The sequence below is a fragment of the Telmatherina bonti genome (assembly GCF_933228915.1).
Source record: "Telmatherina bonti genome assembly, chromosome: 6".
Classification (NCBI taxonomy): domain Eukaryota; kingdom Metazoa; phylum Chordata; class Actinopteri; order Atheriniformes; family Telmatherinidae; genus Telmatherina; species Telmatherina bonti.
This window is the reverse complement of record NC_136624.1, coordinates 37,275,566-37,295,317: the sequence shown is the minus strand read 5'-3', so window position 1 is coordinate 37,295,317 and position 19,752 is coordinate 37,275,566. Positions and strand designations below refer to the sequence as shown.

The 19,752-nt window shown below is 39.4% G+C and overlaps 2 protein-coding genes across 2 annotated transcripts in view; both read left to right on the top strand.

Annotated features, from left to right (window-relative positions):
• Positions 1-4,266: 4,266 nt before the first annotated feature.
• LOC306756838 (beta-crystallin B3-like) lies at positions 4,267-5,568 on the top strand (the record flags this gene model as incomplete). Its single annotated transcript, XM_079241719.1, has 5 exons — positions 4,267-4,341; positions 4,485-4,600; positions 4,715-4,847; positions 4,978-5,120; positions 5,250-5,568. 5 exons carry the CDS (start codon positions 4,267-4,269, stop codon positions 5,566-5,568), a joined length of 786 nt encoding a protein of 261 aa, XP_079097845.1.
• Positions 5,569-7,073: 1,505 nt separating this feature from the next.
• The window catches only part of cita (citron rho-interacting serine/threonine kinase a), a 44,662-nt gene continuing 31,983 nt past the window's right edge, over positions 7,074-19,752 (top strand). The window contains exons 1-9 of the mRNA XM_079242378.1: positions 7,074-7,183; positions 7,305-7,446; positions 8,414-8,589; positions 9,481-9,582; positions 16,219-16,361; positions 16,648-16,741; positions 17,287-17,493; positions 17,660-17,813; positions 19,006-19,195. Of these exons, the coding sequence (XP_079098504.1) occupies positions 7,082-7,183; positions 7,305-7,446; positions 8,414-8,589; positions 9,481-9,582; positions 16,219-16,361; positions 16,648-16,741; positions 17,287-17,493; positions 17,660-17,813; positions 19,006-19,195 (1,310 nt within the window). The 5' untranslated portion in view covers positions 7,074-7,081. The remainder of the gene's footprint in view (positions 7,184-7,304; positions 7,447-8,413; positions 8,590-9,480; positions 9,583-16,218; positions 16,362-16,647; positions 16,742-17,286; positions 17,494-17,659; positions 17,814-19,005; positions 19,196-19,752) is intronic.

Genomic DNA, 19,752 nt, shown 5'->3' with positions numbered 1-19,752 from the left:
AGACTTCGCACACGTCCGTCACGCTCCATCCGCATGAGTTCAGATCAGAAGGACAAACTGGACTGGGGGGTCCACGACGCCACAGGTTAAAGCAACACCTCTGAGATTTTGATGGGGAGGTGGAAGTCTTGACATTCTTTTAATTTACAACTAACTCTCACATCTGGAATCTTCTGCATATTATTCCTGTTCTGATCTTAGATGGAAAAGAATCATCCTCCAAACAAGAGGAGTCGGACTCTGAGGATGAGGAGCCCAAATCAAAGACTGTCTGTTCACCTCCTCCCTCCTCCCAGAGAATACCGATGTTTCCTGGTCCAAACGCTGCAGCCCTGATTGTTAGTGTCAACGATGGAAATAAAATGATATTCATTGTCTTTTATTGGTGATATGAGACAATTGATGCCACTTGCATTATTTAAAACATGTTTATTACTTGTTTCAGGCTCAGATTAAACAGCAAACAGGTGGAGGAGGACCTAGACCAGAAATAAGAGAAAACAAAGGAGAGGAGAAAGAAAATCAAAATGAGGAGGTAGAGCTGTCTCCCCCACAGCCCTCACGATCTCCTCGCTCGGCTGCTCATCTCCCCGGAGCTGCACTGGTGCTGCCACAGCTTCGCAACAAAGACGGAGGGTGCACACAGAGAGTGACAAAACACTTTTAAAAATAAATATCAATGTCTTCAAAGGATGAGACCTCTGCAACTGTGTTTGTATTGATTCTGTGTCCCTCAGTGCTGAACCGCCTGCATGGTTGAAGGAGCTGAAGTCTAAGAAGCGTATGAGTCAGCATGGAAGTGAAACTTAGCCAGGCACAGGTGAGTAATGTAGCTTCTTTAAAAAGCAGAGACACAAACAGGACTGTGCTAAATTTTTAATCCGCCTCTCATTTCATCATATTTTGCATCCAAATAGTCGATTTTTGTTTTGACGTAAGAAATGGTCTCGAGCAGAAGTTCACCAGGCTTTCTGAAGGTCTTTCAGAGACATTGGCTGCTTTTTTTTTTACATGTTTTCACACCAGTTCTTGTACCTGACCATTTTCAGAGAGAGGTTTTTTCTTTCCTTTTTTTTTTGGTGAGCAACTTAACTCTGACTTGTGAATCATTTAGGCATAAAAATGCATCTAATTCTGGGAGTGAACTGTGCAGAAAAACTAGCAAAGACGCTATGTTAGAGGCAGCCAATCACAAACTTTTCTCCTTTTTATTAGCTGCTTTTAAAAGGTTGGTAGAGTTCTATGGACATGAAAAAGTCATTTTGCACCAACAGGGTGGTTCTCAAATGACTTTTGGTCAAAAACCTGGTAAATCTCAATACTGTAAAAAATTGAGGAAATTTAACAAGTGAAGAAGAAAAAAGAAACAGCAGGTTGAAAAAACATCTTATCTACAGCAGCTGAACTGTATTTAAAGTGACGTTCTGGAAAAAATTCAGGGCCTGAGATGAAGACAAATTGTCTCCATAGAAGTATGGCTGTCGAGAAGCCATTTTTAAGAGAGCAAAACAGGGTAAAAACGATAAACAACAAATTAAACAAGAACTGGTATGAAAATCTGTGGCAACAGGTCTGATGGCCTGATGAATCCTGAGACTGTCTTAACAAATAATGGAACAAGATTTCCTAAACACCCAAAGAAAAGCTTTGTAAAATCCTTCAAGAGACTTTGAAAACTATTCCTACAGTCTGACAGACAAGAGGGATCAGGCTGTAGAAGAGTAAAGGTGATGAAACATTCAAGTTTGCTGGAATTGTTCTCTCAGTTTTAGCCTCATTTTAACAGGTTTTTAACAGACTTTTTATGTGGTTCATTTCTGTAGGTAAATTTAGGTTACTTATGCATATCTGCAGCAGAGAAGGCAATAATAAAAAGAACAAATATTCTCGTGAGTCACAGAGCAACGCGGCTGATTAGGCATGCTGTAACAGAGAGCGAGTGATTAAAACTTCGTGTTGTCAGAAGCATTCATTTTAATATGATGTGAGGAAACTGGCAGCACAGATAAAGACAGGAGGCATTATCTTCGCAACAGTTTCTCCTACCATGATCAGTCTTTGCACCTGAATACGTTTAACTCTGTGTGAGCGTCGCAGCTTACAGCCACATTTTATCATGATGTGCTTTCACAAACTAAATGCATCCACGGTAGCAAAAGGGCACGTATAGATTACCATATCCAAGAAATTTCTCATCTTATTGCATCTTTTGTTCCCTTTAGGAGATGCTGCACCTCTGCTCTTCAACAGGACCCAACACATCGCAGCTGCAGCAGCTTACAGAAACGTCTGTATGATCGCTCCATTCTGCACGCCGAGTGCCTTATTTTGGATCTTTACTGAAACATGCTTGAGTTGAATTCAGGATTTTGCTGGACATGATCAAGATCGTTTATATCTTGTAAATGCAATATGGTGCCAACGCTATGAGCCAAGACTGTGATGCCAAGTAAATATTTTATCAAATGTGTGAAGACTCATGGAAGATGAAGTTTGATCATGAGCAAAGCCATGGATTGTCTTACTATGCATCCCTTTGTGTACTAACAGGGTCTGACGACACTAGCTCCTTTACCTTCATACACACTTGCCTTTTATAGATGTGAGAGTGCTCTTATATTTATATGAAGCTTTCCCTGTTCCCTAATCTATTACAACTAAATGCTAACCTAAGATCTGTGTCTAGCCTTCATCTTAAGCTCTTGTCCTAAACTTTAGTTGTAAAAACCAGCCAAGCTCCTCACAATGCAGACATGCCTACACTAGACACCAAATCATACATTGCTTGCGGTGTGTTTACTTAGAAATGTTGAAAATAAGTGATAAAGCTTGTGTGTATTTAGTTTTACTTGTACAAATGGTCTTTTACATGATGTGTTGAATCAAACTGTCTAAGAAAAAAAAAGCCTGAAGCACTTTACAAGTAATTATATCAAATCGCCATCCAGTCTGAGCAATAGTGGTAAAAAAAAAAAGAACTGTAGTGATAAAGTTATGGAAGTTTTTATCTTTTTATTATTCCACTGTCAGTTTTTTTTAAACACTGCATGTTTTATTAACATATACTATATTTTTTGTCTTTTTTTTTTTTCACAGAAATGGGTTTTAAGGGGCAATAAGAGATTTAAGACGCGTGTTTTTGAAAACCTTGTCAGACATAGGCTGTTGCATTAATCTGCTTTTAGATGCATTTATGTGCCTTTTTTCACACTGAAGAGTGAATGTCATGAAATCTATAATCATTTATGATCATAACGCTGTTTGTTTTATGGAAACTGAGGGGATTTTATTAAAACTTTTTTCTATTAAATCATGGTCATTGTGTTGTTTTGGGGGGGTGACGAGAGTTTGTACAAATACAACACGGATTTAGTGAAAATGGTGCATAAGGTAGAAATGTTGAGCCTTGCTTTGAATGCAGCATGTCAGAGAATCAGTGGTTTCAACAGTGGATGAAGAGAAAGATAAAGAAACAGGTAGAAGACTGGAGAGAGGTGAGCAAGATAGCTGGGTGGGGCCAATAGTGCTGAGTGGGACTGATCTCTGTTCATTCTCTTGGCTAGCAGTCAGTGCTTGTGCCCACTATAGGATCATGGTCGGGATGGCAGCATGGGCAGAGCCGAGCAACGCTTGCCAGTGTGCCAGGGACAGAGGGCAAGCCTATTGAGAAGCAGTGTGATGGACACAATGGGTGCGACAGACTTGCTGCATCAACAGGCTTTTTGCTGCTGTGGCCAGAAATAAACCATAAATACCCCCACTGGCATCCACCAACCGCTCGCCAGGCCTCCACAACCACACACACCCTCACACTGAGACAGGCAGAAAGAGAAAGAAAAGGCAGAGGAAAGACGGAGAGCGTGGCTTGTTCGGGGTGCAGTGAAGCACAAGCCATCCAGGTAAATGGAAAAGACAATCCCTGTCCCTTACAGGCTTTTTTTTTTTTTTCTTCGTTTATACATATCCTGCACATCTGCATCAGGAATATTTGTTTTAAAAACTTGTTTTTATTCTTAAAACTCATAAATTTCATATGAATGCAAAAAAAAAAAAAAGGTGTGCAAATGTGTGTTTAGCTACTCAGGTTTCTGAGTAGCTAAAGTGTCACAAAAAGTTCTGCTTTTTCCAGCTGTCACCGGTCCTGCTTTTCTGCATTTATGTGTTTTACCTGCTAATGAAAACCACAGAAGTCATGTTAGTCACTAGTACCTGTTGTAAAATTTAACTAAAAATTTAATTGCTGTGGTGTTTTTTTTTAGGAAAGAAATGACAGAACAGCAGGGAACCCCAGACCAGCTGCCTGCAGAGAAGGGACAAGGAGGGGCTGGAGCCACATATAAGGTACCAGATGTAATAAAATGAACTCTTCTGTTCATTTAGCAACCAACATAAGCACATAGCCGGTTTAGTTGGACTGAAAAGACATCAGAAACACACAGATTTGAGTCACATTGTTTGACTTTCTACTCGTTCCTGTTTTGTAGTTGGCTGTATTTGAGTTTGAGAACTTTCGTGGGAAAAAGGTGGAGTTGTCTGGTGAATGTAAAGATGTGTTTGAGAAGACACAAAGAGTTGGCTCAGTCATTGTGGAGTCGGGACCGTGAGTGACTCTCAGTTCCGCTTAAATATCAATCCTGTTGGTCTTTTTTTTTTTTTTTTTGTCTTGCTTTAAATAAATAATTTCACATTTAATGCAATTTCCCAACACTATCAGATGGGTGGGATTTGAGCGTCCAGGTTTTGCAGGAGAGCAGTTTGTGCTTGAGAAAGGAGAGTATCCTCGCTGGAGCACCTGGACCAACTGCCAGAGTAGCTACAGTCTGAGCTCCTTCAGGCCTATGAAAGTGGTCAGTGCACATTATTACACCAACTGCAGACTTTTTGCATGTTAGAATATGTTCTATATCAAATCATCATAGTATAATAAATGGTGTAGTATGAGTCCTTATGAACTCCTTATGCTCTTTTTCTCTGCAGGACAGCGCAGATCACAAGCTGCACCTATTTGAGAGTGCGGGCTTTGAAGGCAGAAAAATGGAGATTGTTGATGATGATGTCCCCAGTCTGTGGGCTTATGGTTTCCAGGACCGTGTGGCCAGTGCTAAGGCGATCAGTGGAACGTAAGATTTAATTACAGATATCAGTATTGCTGCCACTGTATCAAAACTAAAGCCATAAAAGATTCATGTATATTGTAAAGGAGAACTAAATTGTCTCAGAAATTTGACATGATACTCTTCCTTTTGAAGGTGGGTGGGATACATGTATCCAGGCTATAGAGGGCGCCAGTACGTGTTTGAGCATGGAGACTTCAAACACTGGAATGATTGGGGAGCCACTGCACCTCAGATCCAGTCCGTCCGACGTGTGCGGGACATGCAGTGGCATAAGAGAGGGTGCTATATTGCCCCAGCTCCTGCCCCAGCCCCGGCTCCAGCCCCAGCCCCTGCACCAGCCCCAGCTCCGGCCCCGGCTCCTGCTCCTGCCCCTGGTCCTACACCGCCAAATCCCAACCCAAATCCTAATCCTAACCCCACTCCCAAATCCCAAACTCAACCCCAACCTTAACTGCACACCTCTAGCAACTCTAGCAGCTGGGAAAAGCTGAAGGCTCCTGGCCAGCCCCCAAACTTTTTCTTCCTCGCTCATTATTAGTTTAAGCTATCTGACCATGCAGCTTTGGAAAACTGCATCTGACAATTATGGAACATGTATCTTTGTTGGAAATAAAGGCTTTGACCCTAAATTTGAATATGTTCACATTTTATATTGTTCATAAATCAATTCTAAGCAGTTTTAGTAATGTGTGTTTTAAAATTAGTTTTCAACTTGATAAAAGCGGGGAAGATCTAAAACAGCAGGTTGTGTGGAAATAGCAGTTTGACAGTAGACCTGTTAGTCTATGATCAGAAAAACAAACTGGGGAAGACACTTTTTTTTGGAGTAAATAATATTTATTACTTTCTAAATTAAATAGCATATTGTGAATATCTTCAGAAAATGTGCTTTATGATTATTATAGATCAAATAAAACTTTATTTATAAAGCACCCTTTCTACAATAAAATGCAACACAAAGTGCTTTACATCATATAAAAACACAACAAAGAAAATTCATCAGCCCCTCCCTTCTCACACTCAAATGCATACACACTCATACACACACCCAAACAGCATCAATTTCCAGCACTACTCTTAAACATCACGCATACACCTACCTAGTTATTTATTGCTGAGCACAGATAAGCCTGGTATAGAACACCATTGCAGGAGCCATCTGCACCAGGAGTCGACCAGACCACAGTACCAGGGAAACCATTACATGAAAGGCGCCCCCACAGCCATGGCCATTATGACACCCAGTGCTGAGGGCTCCCTCTGAGCAAACACTGGAAAATATCCTGAAAATGATAAAATTCATTAAAGAAAAATAAAATAACATTATAGTAATAATAAAACAATAAATATTTCAAGTAAAAACAATACAATAAAGATTATAAAATCAGATAATAAATAAATAAATAAATGATAATATAAATGACATATAAAGCATTATGTACCCTTTTTAAGAGGTCCAGCACTAAACATTAATCTCTATTTACTCTCCTCATAGCGTTTCATTGTGTGTGCCCAGCCGTCTGTCATTGGTTTAAACACACTTTTGGACCCGCCTACATTAAATTGTTTCATCCAATCAAAGGCCAGCTTCATTCAACAGTCTCGTGAGGTAGGCGGGAAAGCGCAATATTTGAAAGTTAACCCGGAACCTGCGGCGATAGAAAGGAAAACAGTGAAGTCTTTTGCGTACCAGCGTGGCTAAGACAAAACAATAATATTCATTCCAACATGGCAGTCTAGAGAGTTTTGTTAGACCGCTATTTTTTAAGTGAAAGAGACGTAACTCGTGTCGCGCCCGTGTTTGTTTAGCAACGTCATGAACTGACGGTTGTTACTGTTAACGCAGGGACGGAAAGTCATGTCACGGCTCCTCTGGATGTAACTTCAATCCGATACTTCGCTACCTTTAAACCTCCTCTGTTTGGGCATTATTCGTTTAGGTTATATACGTATTTATTAAAGCCATGCTGAAGTTTAAATACGTGAGCCAGGGAAGCCTGAAAACGCTGCCTTCCTCCTCCGACCTCATCACAAACCGCAGTTTGCGGCTCAACCAGGTGTTTCAGGTAACAAAATAGTTTACTTAAGCTTTGACATGAATATATTATATTCCTCTGACTGAAAGGAGTTGCATTAGTTGCAGTGAATAGCTGACTTCCTTTTCCTGTGTTTGTGTGTTGTCTCAAGGGAAGAGTGGACTTGCATGGTCAGCAGGCAGGATGCACTTTGGGACGGGAGGGGTTTCTGGAGGCCCTGCTGCTTCTCTATGAGGAGTGCACCTCCCTAGAGCTGATGAAGATACAGCACGTGGCAAAGTTTGTTAATAAGTGTAAGTATAAATAAGTCTTTGTTTGATTTCAAGGTAAATTAAAACTTAAAGCTTTGCTTCTGGCTTACAAAACAATAACTCAAACAGCTTCTGTCTACCTTCACTCCCTAATCCAGACCTACACTCCCTCTCTACAGCTACTTTCCACCAGTGAAAGACGCCTCATTTTACCATCAATATGTGGGACTAAATCAGTAGCTAGACTCTTTTTCTCTGTTGTGCCACAGTGGTGGAATGATCTCCCAAACTCTGTCTGCTTTTTCAGAGCAAGCTGAAGACTCAGCTCTTTAAGGAGCACTTCAACAGTTAGTATAGCTATATTTATTGGAAAGTTGGAGAACTAAGCCCAGTTCTTTGCAATAAACTTTATGATATTAATTCTTTGAATTGTAACATAGGTGATATTATAGGGTGGGAAGGGAGTAAACAACAACAAAAAAAAAAAAAAAAAAAAAAAAAAAAAAGCCTGTAGCACTTTATGGAAGGACCTGCGTCCAACTGGACAGTCGACCAGCACCTTCCTACGATGCCCTCTACTGTTTGATTTCGTGCTTGTGTTGTTCTCACTCATATGTAAGTTGCTTTGGATAAAAGTGTCTGCTAAATGACTGTAGAACTAACTTACAAGGGTGTAGTTTGTTAGTATAATTGAGTCTGCTTTTTGGACTTGTTGCAGTTGTTGGCCTTGAAGTCCACAATACTTTATCCTTCTTCAGTTTCACAATATTTCTAGATTTAAAGTTACAGTATGAAAGAAGTTACACTGATTTTATGTAATTAGCAAACACATATAGAGGATCATTTATTATTTTACTAAGAATCAGAATCCTTATTGAGATTGCAGTTCTATTGCCTATGTAAAGAAAAAGAGATTTTAATAATAGTGCATCTAGCTGTCTTTAATTAGTATTCTGCATGCTGTTTAGATATTTGCATCTGAAAATATTTGTGTGTGTGTGTAAAACAGTTTCAGAAGTGGTTTCAGAGCTGCGTGCCCTGCAGCCAGGACTTGAAGACTTTGAACTCCGTGCAGTGGTGGGCCGCGGTCGCTTTGCTGAAGTTCAAGTGGTCAGAGAGAAAACCACTGGAGATGTGTGTGCACTTAAAGTGATGAAAAAGACAGTTTTACGCACTCAAGAAAATGTAAGGGTCTTCTTTTTTTTTTTTTTTTAACTTAAACTTTACTCTCAAGCTAAAGCTTCACTTTGATTTTGTTAGTTTATTTCATAGAGCTTAGCTGTGATACGCATGTTGTACCTGTATAAGCTTTATTTTAACACAATTAATACAGGCCATCCTAACTGTGTTTTAAAGATCCCCACTGGAGAGTGCTGTAGAGCTGAATACGCTAGAAGCAAACCTGGGTTTGTCATTTCACAGCTGACTAATAGAACAGATCTCTGTCAAAATAGTACATGAGCTGTGATAGGAACAGAAGAAATGTTTTGCTGATGCCACCTGCAGCTGCTTTGTTTAATTTAAATGGCAGCCCATTTGGAAAACAAGCTGCATGAATGCAGGCTCAAGAAGGAAGATGTGAGTTGTGATAATCAGATGTTTGTTTTAGTGTTCAACTCAGATAAGATTTCTGTGGCTAATATTCACTGTTTGCAGAGCAGGGTAATAAATTTGTAGATATCATGTTTGTATAACTCATGCATCTATTTTAAATACCTGCCTTCATTTTTCAGGCTTTGACAAACAAATGGAAGTTGTATTAACTAAATGAGAGGTTAAAATGTAGTCTTAAACATTACAGACCAGGCATCAATGATGGTGTGTGAACTACAGGTGTTTTTTCAGTCAATCTATGATGACTATGAAACAGAGAAATTATCTGCCAATACTAATTTTCACCAAAATGATAAGCAGATTAACCTGTCACTGTTTCTTTTTAAGGTTTATAACTATTTAACTAAACAAAATACTAAAAACCAGGTTGTATAAAAAGCACGTTCGGTTTCTGAATTTTCTGTATTTTCACTGTTAGATGGCTTTTTCATGCACGCCTTTGTGGTTTTGTTTTTTTTGCAGTTGGTTTTTCATGAAGAGGAACGTAGGATTTTGGTTCTCAACAATGGTCCCTGGATCCCACAGCTTCTGTATGCCTTCCAGGATAAAGACAATGTCTACCTGGTGAGTCTGCATCATTTTCTTTTTAAGATTCACTTAATATATTACATTTTGTGCAGCATTTCTCAGTGTTGAAAGACTACTCCTGTCTTTTGTACACTGCCACAGGGTAGGGCAGATTTTAAAGTTATGGTGATGGAAATGTAGATAAGGCACATACAACTCATTGCTCGCTGGTTTAATGTGCATGCTGTTACATTTCCATTAATTATATCTTTTAAAGTAAAATTTTCAGCAAATTGCTTTCAAACACCTCTAATATAACACACATAAGTATTACAAAAGGTGTTTCTTTAGAACTGAATATCTAAGTTCTACAAATCTAAGTAGGAAATTCACTCACCAAAAACAAATATTTCTGGATGCTTCATGGCTCCTAAAAGCAATCATAACGGTTAATTTCACCTCTCAGTTTAGGCTTGTTGTTGTATCAATTTGACAGGGAAATTTGATTTTATGCCCCCAAAACTGCAATTACTGCAATTTCAAAGGTTGTATTCAGCTGGATGGAGTCTATAACTGATATAGCCCATGCTATATTAATATAGGGATGAACTACAGTAGGAGTGTCCAACTCCGGTCTTCGAGGGCCAGAATCCTGCGTCCATGTATTCCTGCTCAGACACACCTGAGTCACATTAAGGACTGAATCTGTAGTGTAGAACTTCATTGGCTGTTTGAGTCATTTAATAAAGCCAACTGTGTTGGAACAGGAATATATGGAAAACCTGCAGGACAGCGGCCTTCCAGGACCGACTCTGGACACTACTGAACTACAGATTCACTTTAGCCATACTTTGTTTTCCTTTGACGAAGTCCAGCCAGTTTACATATGTCACAGGTGTCAAACTCTAGCCCTCGGGGGGGCGGTATCCTGTAGGTTTTTCTTGTCTGCATGCTCCAACACACCTGACCGAAATGAATACACAGGTTGACAAGAAGCGGCTGGATCCATTCGATTAGAATCAGGTGTGTTTGTAGAGAGTAACAACAGAAACCTGCCAGAGACTGGCCCTCGAGGACTGCAGTTTGACAACCCTGACGTGTGGATCCACATGGATACCCCAACAAAAAAGCAAATGTAGGTTTATTTAAAATAAATAAATAAATAAATAAAAATGGCCCTGCTGGTGATCAACCATATTTATTTCATCTCCAGTTTATGCTTTATTGCCTCATGTGCGAATTATTTGATTGCTACTGGCTCTCATTGACAAACCTGGCTCCATTAAGTCTCCTTTCATACCCCCATACTTCCCGTCTGGACAACAGGATGGGACCTGAGTTTCATGTCCAGCATACAGGATTTTACTGTGTTCACGCTGTTTAATCCTGACATATATGAATATTATACTGTTAACTTGGGGAACAGTGTCAGTACAGTCACTTACTGGCCACGAGGACTGTAATGCAACGTTACACAGTGTTCTACTTCAGTCCAGGACATTATTGTCCTCTACTTATCCTAGTTCAATTGACCAGTCAGGACTGTATAGATTTTTTGAACTACTTCTGCTCAGAAGACCAGTAATCACAGTGTCCCAGGGTATTTTTACCAGCACAGAAACTGGTATTTTCTGGTAAACAGTATGTGTGTATTAGTGGTTGAATTATAGATCTGGTCTCTAATTGAAAGATATTCACATTATTTCTCATTTGTTTTCATTTAGCTGTTTGATTGGTTCATCTGTTTTATTTTATTTCTAAGATAGTCTTTTAATTAAATGTATTTATTTTTTAATGTCTGAAAGTATCCTGACAGGATTTTAGAATTGAATAATTTTGCACTTCTCCTTTCTCTTTTGTGTTTCTTCCCTGCAACTCGATAAGATTTACGGGACATTGTTTCCACTGTTCTTTAGTCTCTTATTGAGTTTTTAAATTAATTTTTTAATGTTTTTAATTGCTTGAGGATTGAAAGTGTGTTGAAGCTGGGTTGGTGTGTTGGGAATATTGTTTTTCACGCTTCTTTTTATTGCTGCTTTATTTGCCTTTAGCACTCTGACAAGCAGCTTGTGCTACATTCAATTTTTGTGAACATTATTGTACAGATTAGTTTGTAGGGGTGGTAAAATTGAATCAAAAAATCGAATATTGGAATTTTTTGGTTGACAATTTTAAATAGACTTTTTTTTGGTTAAAGTTTTTTTTTCTTTTCAAATGAATAAAAATAATCCATTATATAATTTTGTCATTTTTATAGTTTTTATTTGTCTTTTTGGGTATCATAGCAGCAGAATGGTGGTCTGGCTACTGTGTTGTTTTTTCCTAATTGAAATGAAAAAAAATGATGAGCAAAAAAAAAAGTTTTGTACATTTTTTTTTTGTTTTTAATCTACAAAAATGAGCAATATGGAAGAATTGTGACAATCACAATTTAAATTGGATTGGCATCCAAACAATCGGAATCGAATCGGGACAAAAGCATATCATCACAGCCTTATTAGTTTGATTGATAAATGCAGTTTTTAGATGCAACTCTAGTTTGATGACTGGATAATTGGTCCTCTTAAAGACTTTACTTGCACGGTGTAGCTAAACTTCGGTGGATGATGGCAACAGCCACCCTTTAACCCTTTTATCTATCATGTGTGCTTGCATCAGCACACGTATTAGACCAAAACAAAATTGAACATGACCTGAACTGTTTCAGGTTTTGCTCTTGTACTTTGTCTTTAGGGTTGTGATGGTGTGGTGAACGAGGCTGCAGAGCTTTCTTTTAGCTCAGGTCAGAGCCGACCAGTTGCCTTTTAAAGCTCCGTACAAACTTTTTACTCAGCGATGTGTTGATATGTTGCTTCTTACGTCAGTCTCTGTGAGACTTTTGTTCCCGGGCAGATTTTTTTATTTGCTGCTGCTGTTTTTCTACTGAAAGGCCACACAACAGTCAGAAAGTAGGATACGAGACAAGGAAGAAGTGACTCGGCCCTCTTAACAGAGAGAGAAAAAGAGAGTGCTTGACTCCATTCTCATTTAAAACTACCACAGCCAGCCAGTGACTGGTAATTCATTAGACCCACTGTTTGTCTCTTGGAACAGCACCCTCTTCCACCATGGTCTTGTTGTGACTTCTCTCTAGCTTCAGAGCTACACTGGAGGTACATTTATACCAGGATAGTCTGCTAGACTTCCACTAGACATCTGTGACATTCCCCTTGACTGAAACTGTGTTCAAGCTGTACATTTAAAAAAAAAAAAAATCTGACCTTTTAAATAACATATTCTACTCTCCATTGGAGGCAGCGATGCACCAAGAATTATTGAAGGAGAACATCAGATATACAACAAAAGCTTACTGTGCACTCTACTTTGTACTCTGCTTCCTGTATTTGGTCCACTTGATGGACAATATCAAGGCGAGAATTGCGTTTGTAGACAAACTAAGTCCTTTTCTTTATATTCAAGTCAAAAAGTCTTGTGTAACGAGCCCTGAGTCAGGTCAGCCGGAGTCGCCTAGCTCTTAAACCTGCTCGTTCTAACCTGCCTCACCCTCCGCTACAATCTGATGCTGCTGATAACCCACAGCTGCTGAGAGGAAAACGTTGATCTAACAACCCAGCTCATTACCAGGGATATCCTGTCCTCTTCACATCCAGAATAAGTGCAGCCAAAACTGCTTTTACAATGATAAAATCAGCACTAGGTCTCACATTTCTTCATCAATTTGACAGCTAGAGCTGCAGCTTGGCTCTGTTTGTATAATTTTGAACCAGTCTGCAGCTTTTGACACCATAAACACCACATCTTACCATCAATACTCCTTGAAAAGAGAATCCTAATCAAACCAAATGATGGTCTGAATGCTACCTCAGCTTGGATTCTTTGTGTGTTATGGCCAGGACAAACATCCATACCTCATTACCTCCCCACAGGAGTAGCCCAAGGTTTAGTTCTGCGTCCAGTCGATTTACATTCCACACATCTTTGGGTTCTGTTATCCACTCACATGACTTCTTCTGTCACTGCTATGCAGATGACGCCCAGCTGTGCCTGACATTCTCGCTAAATAGCCTCATGGTGTTGTCACTAAACTCTTGGATTTTACTTCAGAAATCTCAGTGTGAAGTGAGAATTGCTAAAGTTAAACCTTTAAAAACTGAACAATGGTTCATCCTAGTCATTCATTCTGTCCATATCCTTCAGTGGATATCGCTCGACTTGCCCAAAATATTTCTTCTTAGACTGCAAATAAAGGTAAAACGTTGTTAAAGCAAATAATCAGAAGATGGCAATGATTGATACAACTTCTTTTTTACAGAAATTATTGTAAGTTTGTCACCAGAAGGTTGATAAGTAACCTTTATTTATTAACGGTGCTTCAACACAGATCTATCAAGACTGATCAGACATGATTAGAAGATTTTGCGGCATGATGAGCATGTTTTCAAGAGACTGATCTGCTTGGTGAGAGCACACAGTCGCTTCTGAATCAGATCCTGTTAAATTCATGCTGTGATTAAGGACCGGGGCTGCAAATGGATGCACAAAAGATTATCCAGTCAATATTAAGAGTGGAAAATTGAATTTAAAAAGTTAAATATCATCGCTGAGTTGGTTGATCAACACTAATCTGAAATCTAATGTGAAAGAGGTGTTGGGTGATGCTGGTAAAGTAAGAGGCACAATCTGTTGTGCTCTGTTCCAGTTGATACTGACAAAATGACTTAATTTTTATTTCCGATAGAGATCTATTTTTTAATCAGAAAGTATTCCATTTTTTCACAAAGTACTTTGTCTGAATATAAACCTAACATCTATAAACCTAACATCTAACCAGTTAATTTGTGTTTGGCGCTTGTGTTGCCTCAAGCCAGAACTGACACCTGAATGAGTTGAGTGAACTAAATGCTGATCTTTGATTGGCTTAAAGGAATCTGTGTGTTTTGTGTCTATTTATTATTAATTTAGGACGTGTATGAATGTACATGAATGGGATTTGTTAACAGATTATAACTCGGTAAGGTTTTTTTTGTTTTTTTTTTACTTGCATATATTCTGATGATAGATACTAAAGTTGATCACTGAGAGGCTAGAATTTATTCAGGTTAATAAAATACTTGATATTTTCTTTTTCAAAACATTGAAAGTGTTGTGGACAATCTTTGGGCAACGCTGCACTTCATAATGTTACACAACAGGAATTACTACTGTTAAAGTGATAAATTTGCTGTGTGTATGCTTAATATTTCAGTTTTAATTATCTTGTCTTTTATTTAGATTAACAATCAATATGAAGTATTTGAAAGCTGAAATCGGAAAACGCTCATGTTTGTCCCTTTAGTAGAGCTGTGACGATATGCTTTCGTCTCAATTTGATTCAGTTCCAATTTTTTTGGGTGCCAATTAGATTTAAATTGTGATTCTCATGATTCTTCAATATTGCTGATTTTTGTAGACTAAAAACAAAAAAAAATGTACAAAACCTTTTTTGCTCGTCATTTTCAATTAGTAAAAAAACAACACAGTAGCCAGACCATCATTGTGCTGCTATAATCCCCAAGATGACTAATAAAAAGATCAATAAAAACAATAAAATAGACAGGAAAAAAAATTGACAGAAAATGTATATTTTTATTTGTTTAAAAAAATTATTATATTTTTATTTATATAATTATCATATATAATTAATATAATTATTGTATAATTATAAAATTGTGAGGCAAAAATCCCAAAATTCGATTTTTTTTTTTTTAATTTATTTTTTTTTTGTGATTAGATTTCCCACCCCTACCCTTTAGTAATCACATTTTTAGCTAGTAAGCACAGTCATTTCATCCCTCACAGAGAGAACACAGTGTAATCGTTGTGACGGCTGCTAACCTCACAAAATCCATATTTTCTCTGATGACTTGGGCCGGCTTATGTTAAAGGGGGGAAAACATTTCCTGTGCAGCAAAGCTTTCCATTGCAAACTGCCCTTTATTCTTTCTCCCCCTGTATATATCTTCCTTCATGCCTCCTGCTTGTCTGTCTCAATTCTTTCTCTTTTCACTCTCTGTCTTTCTCACCCTGCTCACTAACTGAGCATGGTGGAAAATACAAAGCATCCATCTTTATCCGTGTGTCAGAGAGGCACCCAGTTGCTAGGTAACACTGGAGAATGCTCCCGTTCATTCAGACTTGCAGACCATTCATGCGCCAGGGGCTCTGGCTTGTTATGGCTGCGTGGTTGCAAATGTATAGCTCAAATCAACTTGAACAGTTTCTTTTTAGGGTGCAGACAGCAAATGAGATGGTTTGTACGACCAGAAATGATTTGGATCTTCAAACTTTAAAAAAAAAAAAAAGAAGGAAATCTTGAAAGAGAAGCTTGTTGTGGCTTCTCGACGAGACTGTGTCTGCGATCACAGACCTGCTAGAGAGGGACTTTGCAGTTATTCTCGGTGTATTTTTAGCAGTGCTTTGACTGCAGTATTACACATGTATCATAGTAATCTCCGGTTGTTACATAACAGAATCTATAATGAGAAGAACCACCCTATAAGCTTAAACTGAGCAGAGCTTTGATGTAAGCTCATCCTTTGCTTTATTTCCCTTGTTTAGGCATTTATTCAAAAACACGCTCATAATGCGTTCATCACAGTGGTTATTGTTGTATTCTAACAGTACTCTTGAATGCATGTATTTGTGTGTTTTTAGGCAATGGAGTACCTTCCGGGTGGTGATCTGATGTCCCTGCTGAACCGATACGAGGATCATTTTAATGAGACAATGGCTCAGTTTTATTTGGCTGAACTGGTGGAGGCCATCCATGCCGTCCACCAGTTAGGTTACGTCCACAGGTCAGACTGCTAAAGTATACCTCCCTGTGTTGGGAAAGTGGTCTATAAAGGCTTCTTAGAGGAACATGGTTAAAGAAGTAATACAAAAGTGTTTTCACCACTTTAACATTCTCACTGAATTGGCTTCCCGTTTGCCTTCTTATTGTGATAGTATGTCGTATAAAAAGATGATGACCTTTGCAAATGTATTCCATTATCTTCCGAGCAGTAGACGTATTACAGCATGTGGGTAACAAACAGATCTGTGAAAGCAGTATCAGATGTCTTCTAAAATATCTACTTACAGAGATGTCAAGCCAGAAAACATTCTCATCGATCGCACTGGTCACATTAAGCTGGCAGATTTTGGATCAGCTGCCAGGTTGACGGCTAATAAAACCGTAAGTGGATTACAGCGTTTGGTCTATATATTAACTTTTCTTGACAGTGATGTCATTTGTTTTTTTTTTTGTTTTTTTTTAACCAACTTTTTATTTATTTTATATTATACAGATTAACAAAAACACATATAGAACAAACACCATAAACAAAAGGTCCAGGACACATAAAGTGTTAGATCTGCATACTAATGAAACACGACTCAAATTTGTCAACTTCCTCAATCATCCTTAAAAGTAGCCTCATGTTATTCTCCTCTTGAGATCAGCCACTGCTTGATTCCAGACATTTATAGTTTCTTCCTTAGCATTATGTACACGTGCAGTAGACAACTCTAAATATCTATAAAAGATAACACCCACTGGCGGTGAGACAGTGAATGTGGAGGTTTCCACCTCACAGCAATCATCTTTTTGGCAGTGGTTAAACCGGGCAGGAAGACCCCTTCTTGTGCTTTGCGTAATTTAAGTTGGGACATATCATTTGGCAGTAAAACTATAGGTGAGAAAGGAATATTATTGGTGTTTTCTTATTATTATTTTGTTAGGTGGCGGCACCCACCGTGCCGGTTGGGACCCAGGATTTTCTCTCCCCCGAGGTCCTGGCAGCCATGAACGGGGGCTCTCACAGCACCTACGGCGTTGAGTGTGATTGGTGGTCTCTTGGGGTCGTCGCTTATGAAATGATCTATGCCAAGTCGCCTTTTTCTGACGGCACTTCGACCAAAACCATTCACAACATTCTCCATTTCCAGGTGCATAGACTGTCTTCAGAGATTGAAGAAATAAACTTTGTACTTTCAGTAGAATCAATAAAATATGTAGAATTTTTTGAGTGGAGGGTCGAACATTTAAATAATTATTGAATTGAATTATTGAACAATAACTAATCTAACTCATGATCATCCTGTTTGCCCTCAGCGTTATTTGAAATTTCCAGAGGAGCCACACGTCAGTAAGCAGTTTGTTGACTTGGTGCAGAGCTTGCTGTGTGGAGCAAAGGAGCGACTGGGTCACCAGGGACTGCGCTGTCACTCTTTCTTCTCCAGCGTAGACTGGAACAACTTGAGACAAGGTGAGGGGGATTCCCTTTCCTGATGCTCTGTTCTTCTGTCTTTCAAATGAAAATGCTCAATTTGGCTTAAAATGTCAGATTTACTGTGATTTGTTGTTTATAATGTGTTTAAATGCATTGTGCATGTGTGTGTGTGTGTGTGTGTGTGTGTGTGTGTGGATGTAGATAAAACCAGTTACCAGTGGTGTTTTCTGTAGTAACATAATGAGATTCTGCGTGCTGTTGGCAGTAGGCCAGCTCTTTCCTAAAGAGGAGAATGGGTGGCGGAGACGACAAGTGAGGCAGACAGAGTAAAAATCTGCAACTCATCTGCTTCTCAGCAGTTGCAACACAAATCTTGGAACATCAGGCACGATTTGTCTGGCAGAACTACACGTGCTTCTTTTCTTTTTTCTTTTTTTGTTTGTTTGCGAGTTTGTGATTGGTAGCGGACCAGCTGTTGGAGAGCACACAAATAACATTGAAATGACATTTTTAGTGAATCATGGTCACATTTATGAAGTCCATCCCTTCATTGTTCCTGTAATTCACAAGCACATCTGCAGGGATGAGTGTTTACTCTGCCTAAACGCTGCAGATAAGAGGCTTTACATGACCAAACCTTACTGTTCTGAAGGGTTTTACAAACATCTTCTGTGCTAAGCTGTTTACCTATGACAGTATTCCATCAGTGAATAATTATCAAGTTAGTTTTTAAAGCGGCGCAGTTAGGTTGTGATGCATTAAGGAGCTGTTTAATGGTTTTTGGGGGGTATTTATTATTTTTTATATGATAGATAATGTATAAAAATATCAACAGTCTCTCATACATTCATACATAATTGGGTATGCAGGTCTTGTTTACTGACTGTTCAACACTAAAGGAGCTTTTTGCTTCAGCTGTGGCTCCAGCTGATTAGCTCGCTCTGCTGCAGTGAGGGAGAGCGAGTGAGCATGTGTGTTTGAGAGGGAGAGAGGAAGAGGGAGGGAAAGAAGCAGCATGTGCATCAACGCGCGACTTACCGCACTCTAGGCTCCCACCGCTCCACTCCTCCTCCCCTCCTTTCTCTTCCCTTTCTCCTTGTGTTTTTATTTTTTTCTTTTTGTTTGTTTTTTACATTTTTTTTTTTTTTTTACTACCTTGTTAGTCGCTGCTTCCTTTTTCCCCCCTTTGCCCTCTCTTATTCCCTCCATTCATCCTTTACTCCTGCAGCTCTCCCGCCTTTCGTTCCTGCATTGCACGCTGAAGATGACACCTCTAATTTTGAGGAGCCGGAGCAGGCTGTCCCCTGGCCAGCCTCAGCAACCCAGCAAGGAGCTCTGCCAGCGGGCTTTCAGGGCCAGGATCTGCCCTTTCTAGGATGGTTCTTCAGCAGAGCTTTGACGTTATTCGCCAAAACTGAGTAAGTGCTACCTGTTTACTAGTGCTGTTGTGTTTGTGTACAAGCATGCTTTTTTTCCCTTCTTCTTTAAAGTCAATCCACTGCTTTTTTTGTGCCTACACCTCTCTAACACCTTTTGTTGGGTCAAAACCACCCCCATGCTAGCATTGGCTGCTGTTCAGCCATCAGATTCCTGATTACCACGGCAACAATTTCCAGGTAGCCTTGTATCAGGTGACCTATCGTGGTGGCCTGGGCTGTTTGTGCTGTCCCCGTCATTAGTGTTGTGCCTGTTGGGGCTAAAATTGGTTTGGCCATATGCTGTGTCAGACGAGGAACAAGGGATGGTGAGGGACACCCCCCCCCCCCCCCCTTCTCTGGTGCTTCCTACTTCTGTTTTCTTTTTCTGTTGCTGTTTCTTTGTACTTTGAGATCACAAATAATTGATCCAATGCATATGTAGAGGAAATGAATGCACCGGGCGCTGTTAGCCTGCGTTATCTTGCCATCAGCACTGATTGGTATGCGGCTGAGTGTGTCAATGAGGATTGCTGAGAAGTGGAACCCCACACACAGGC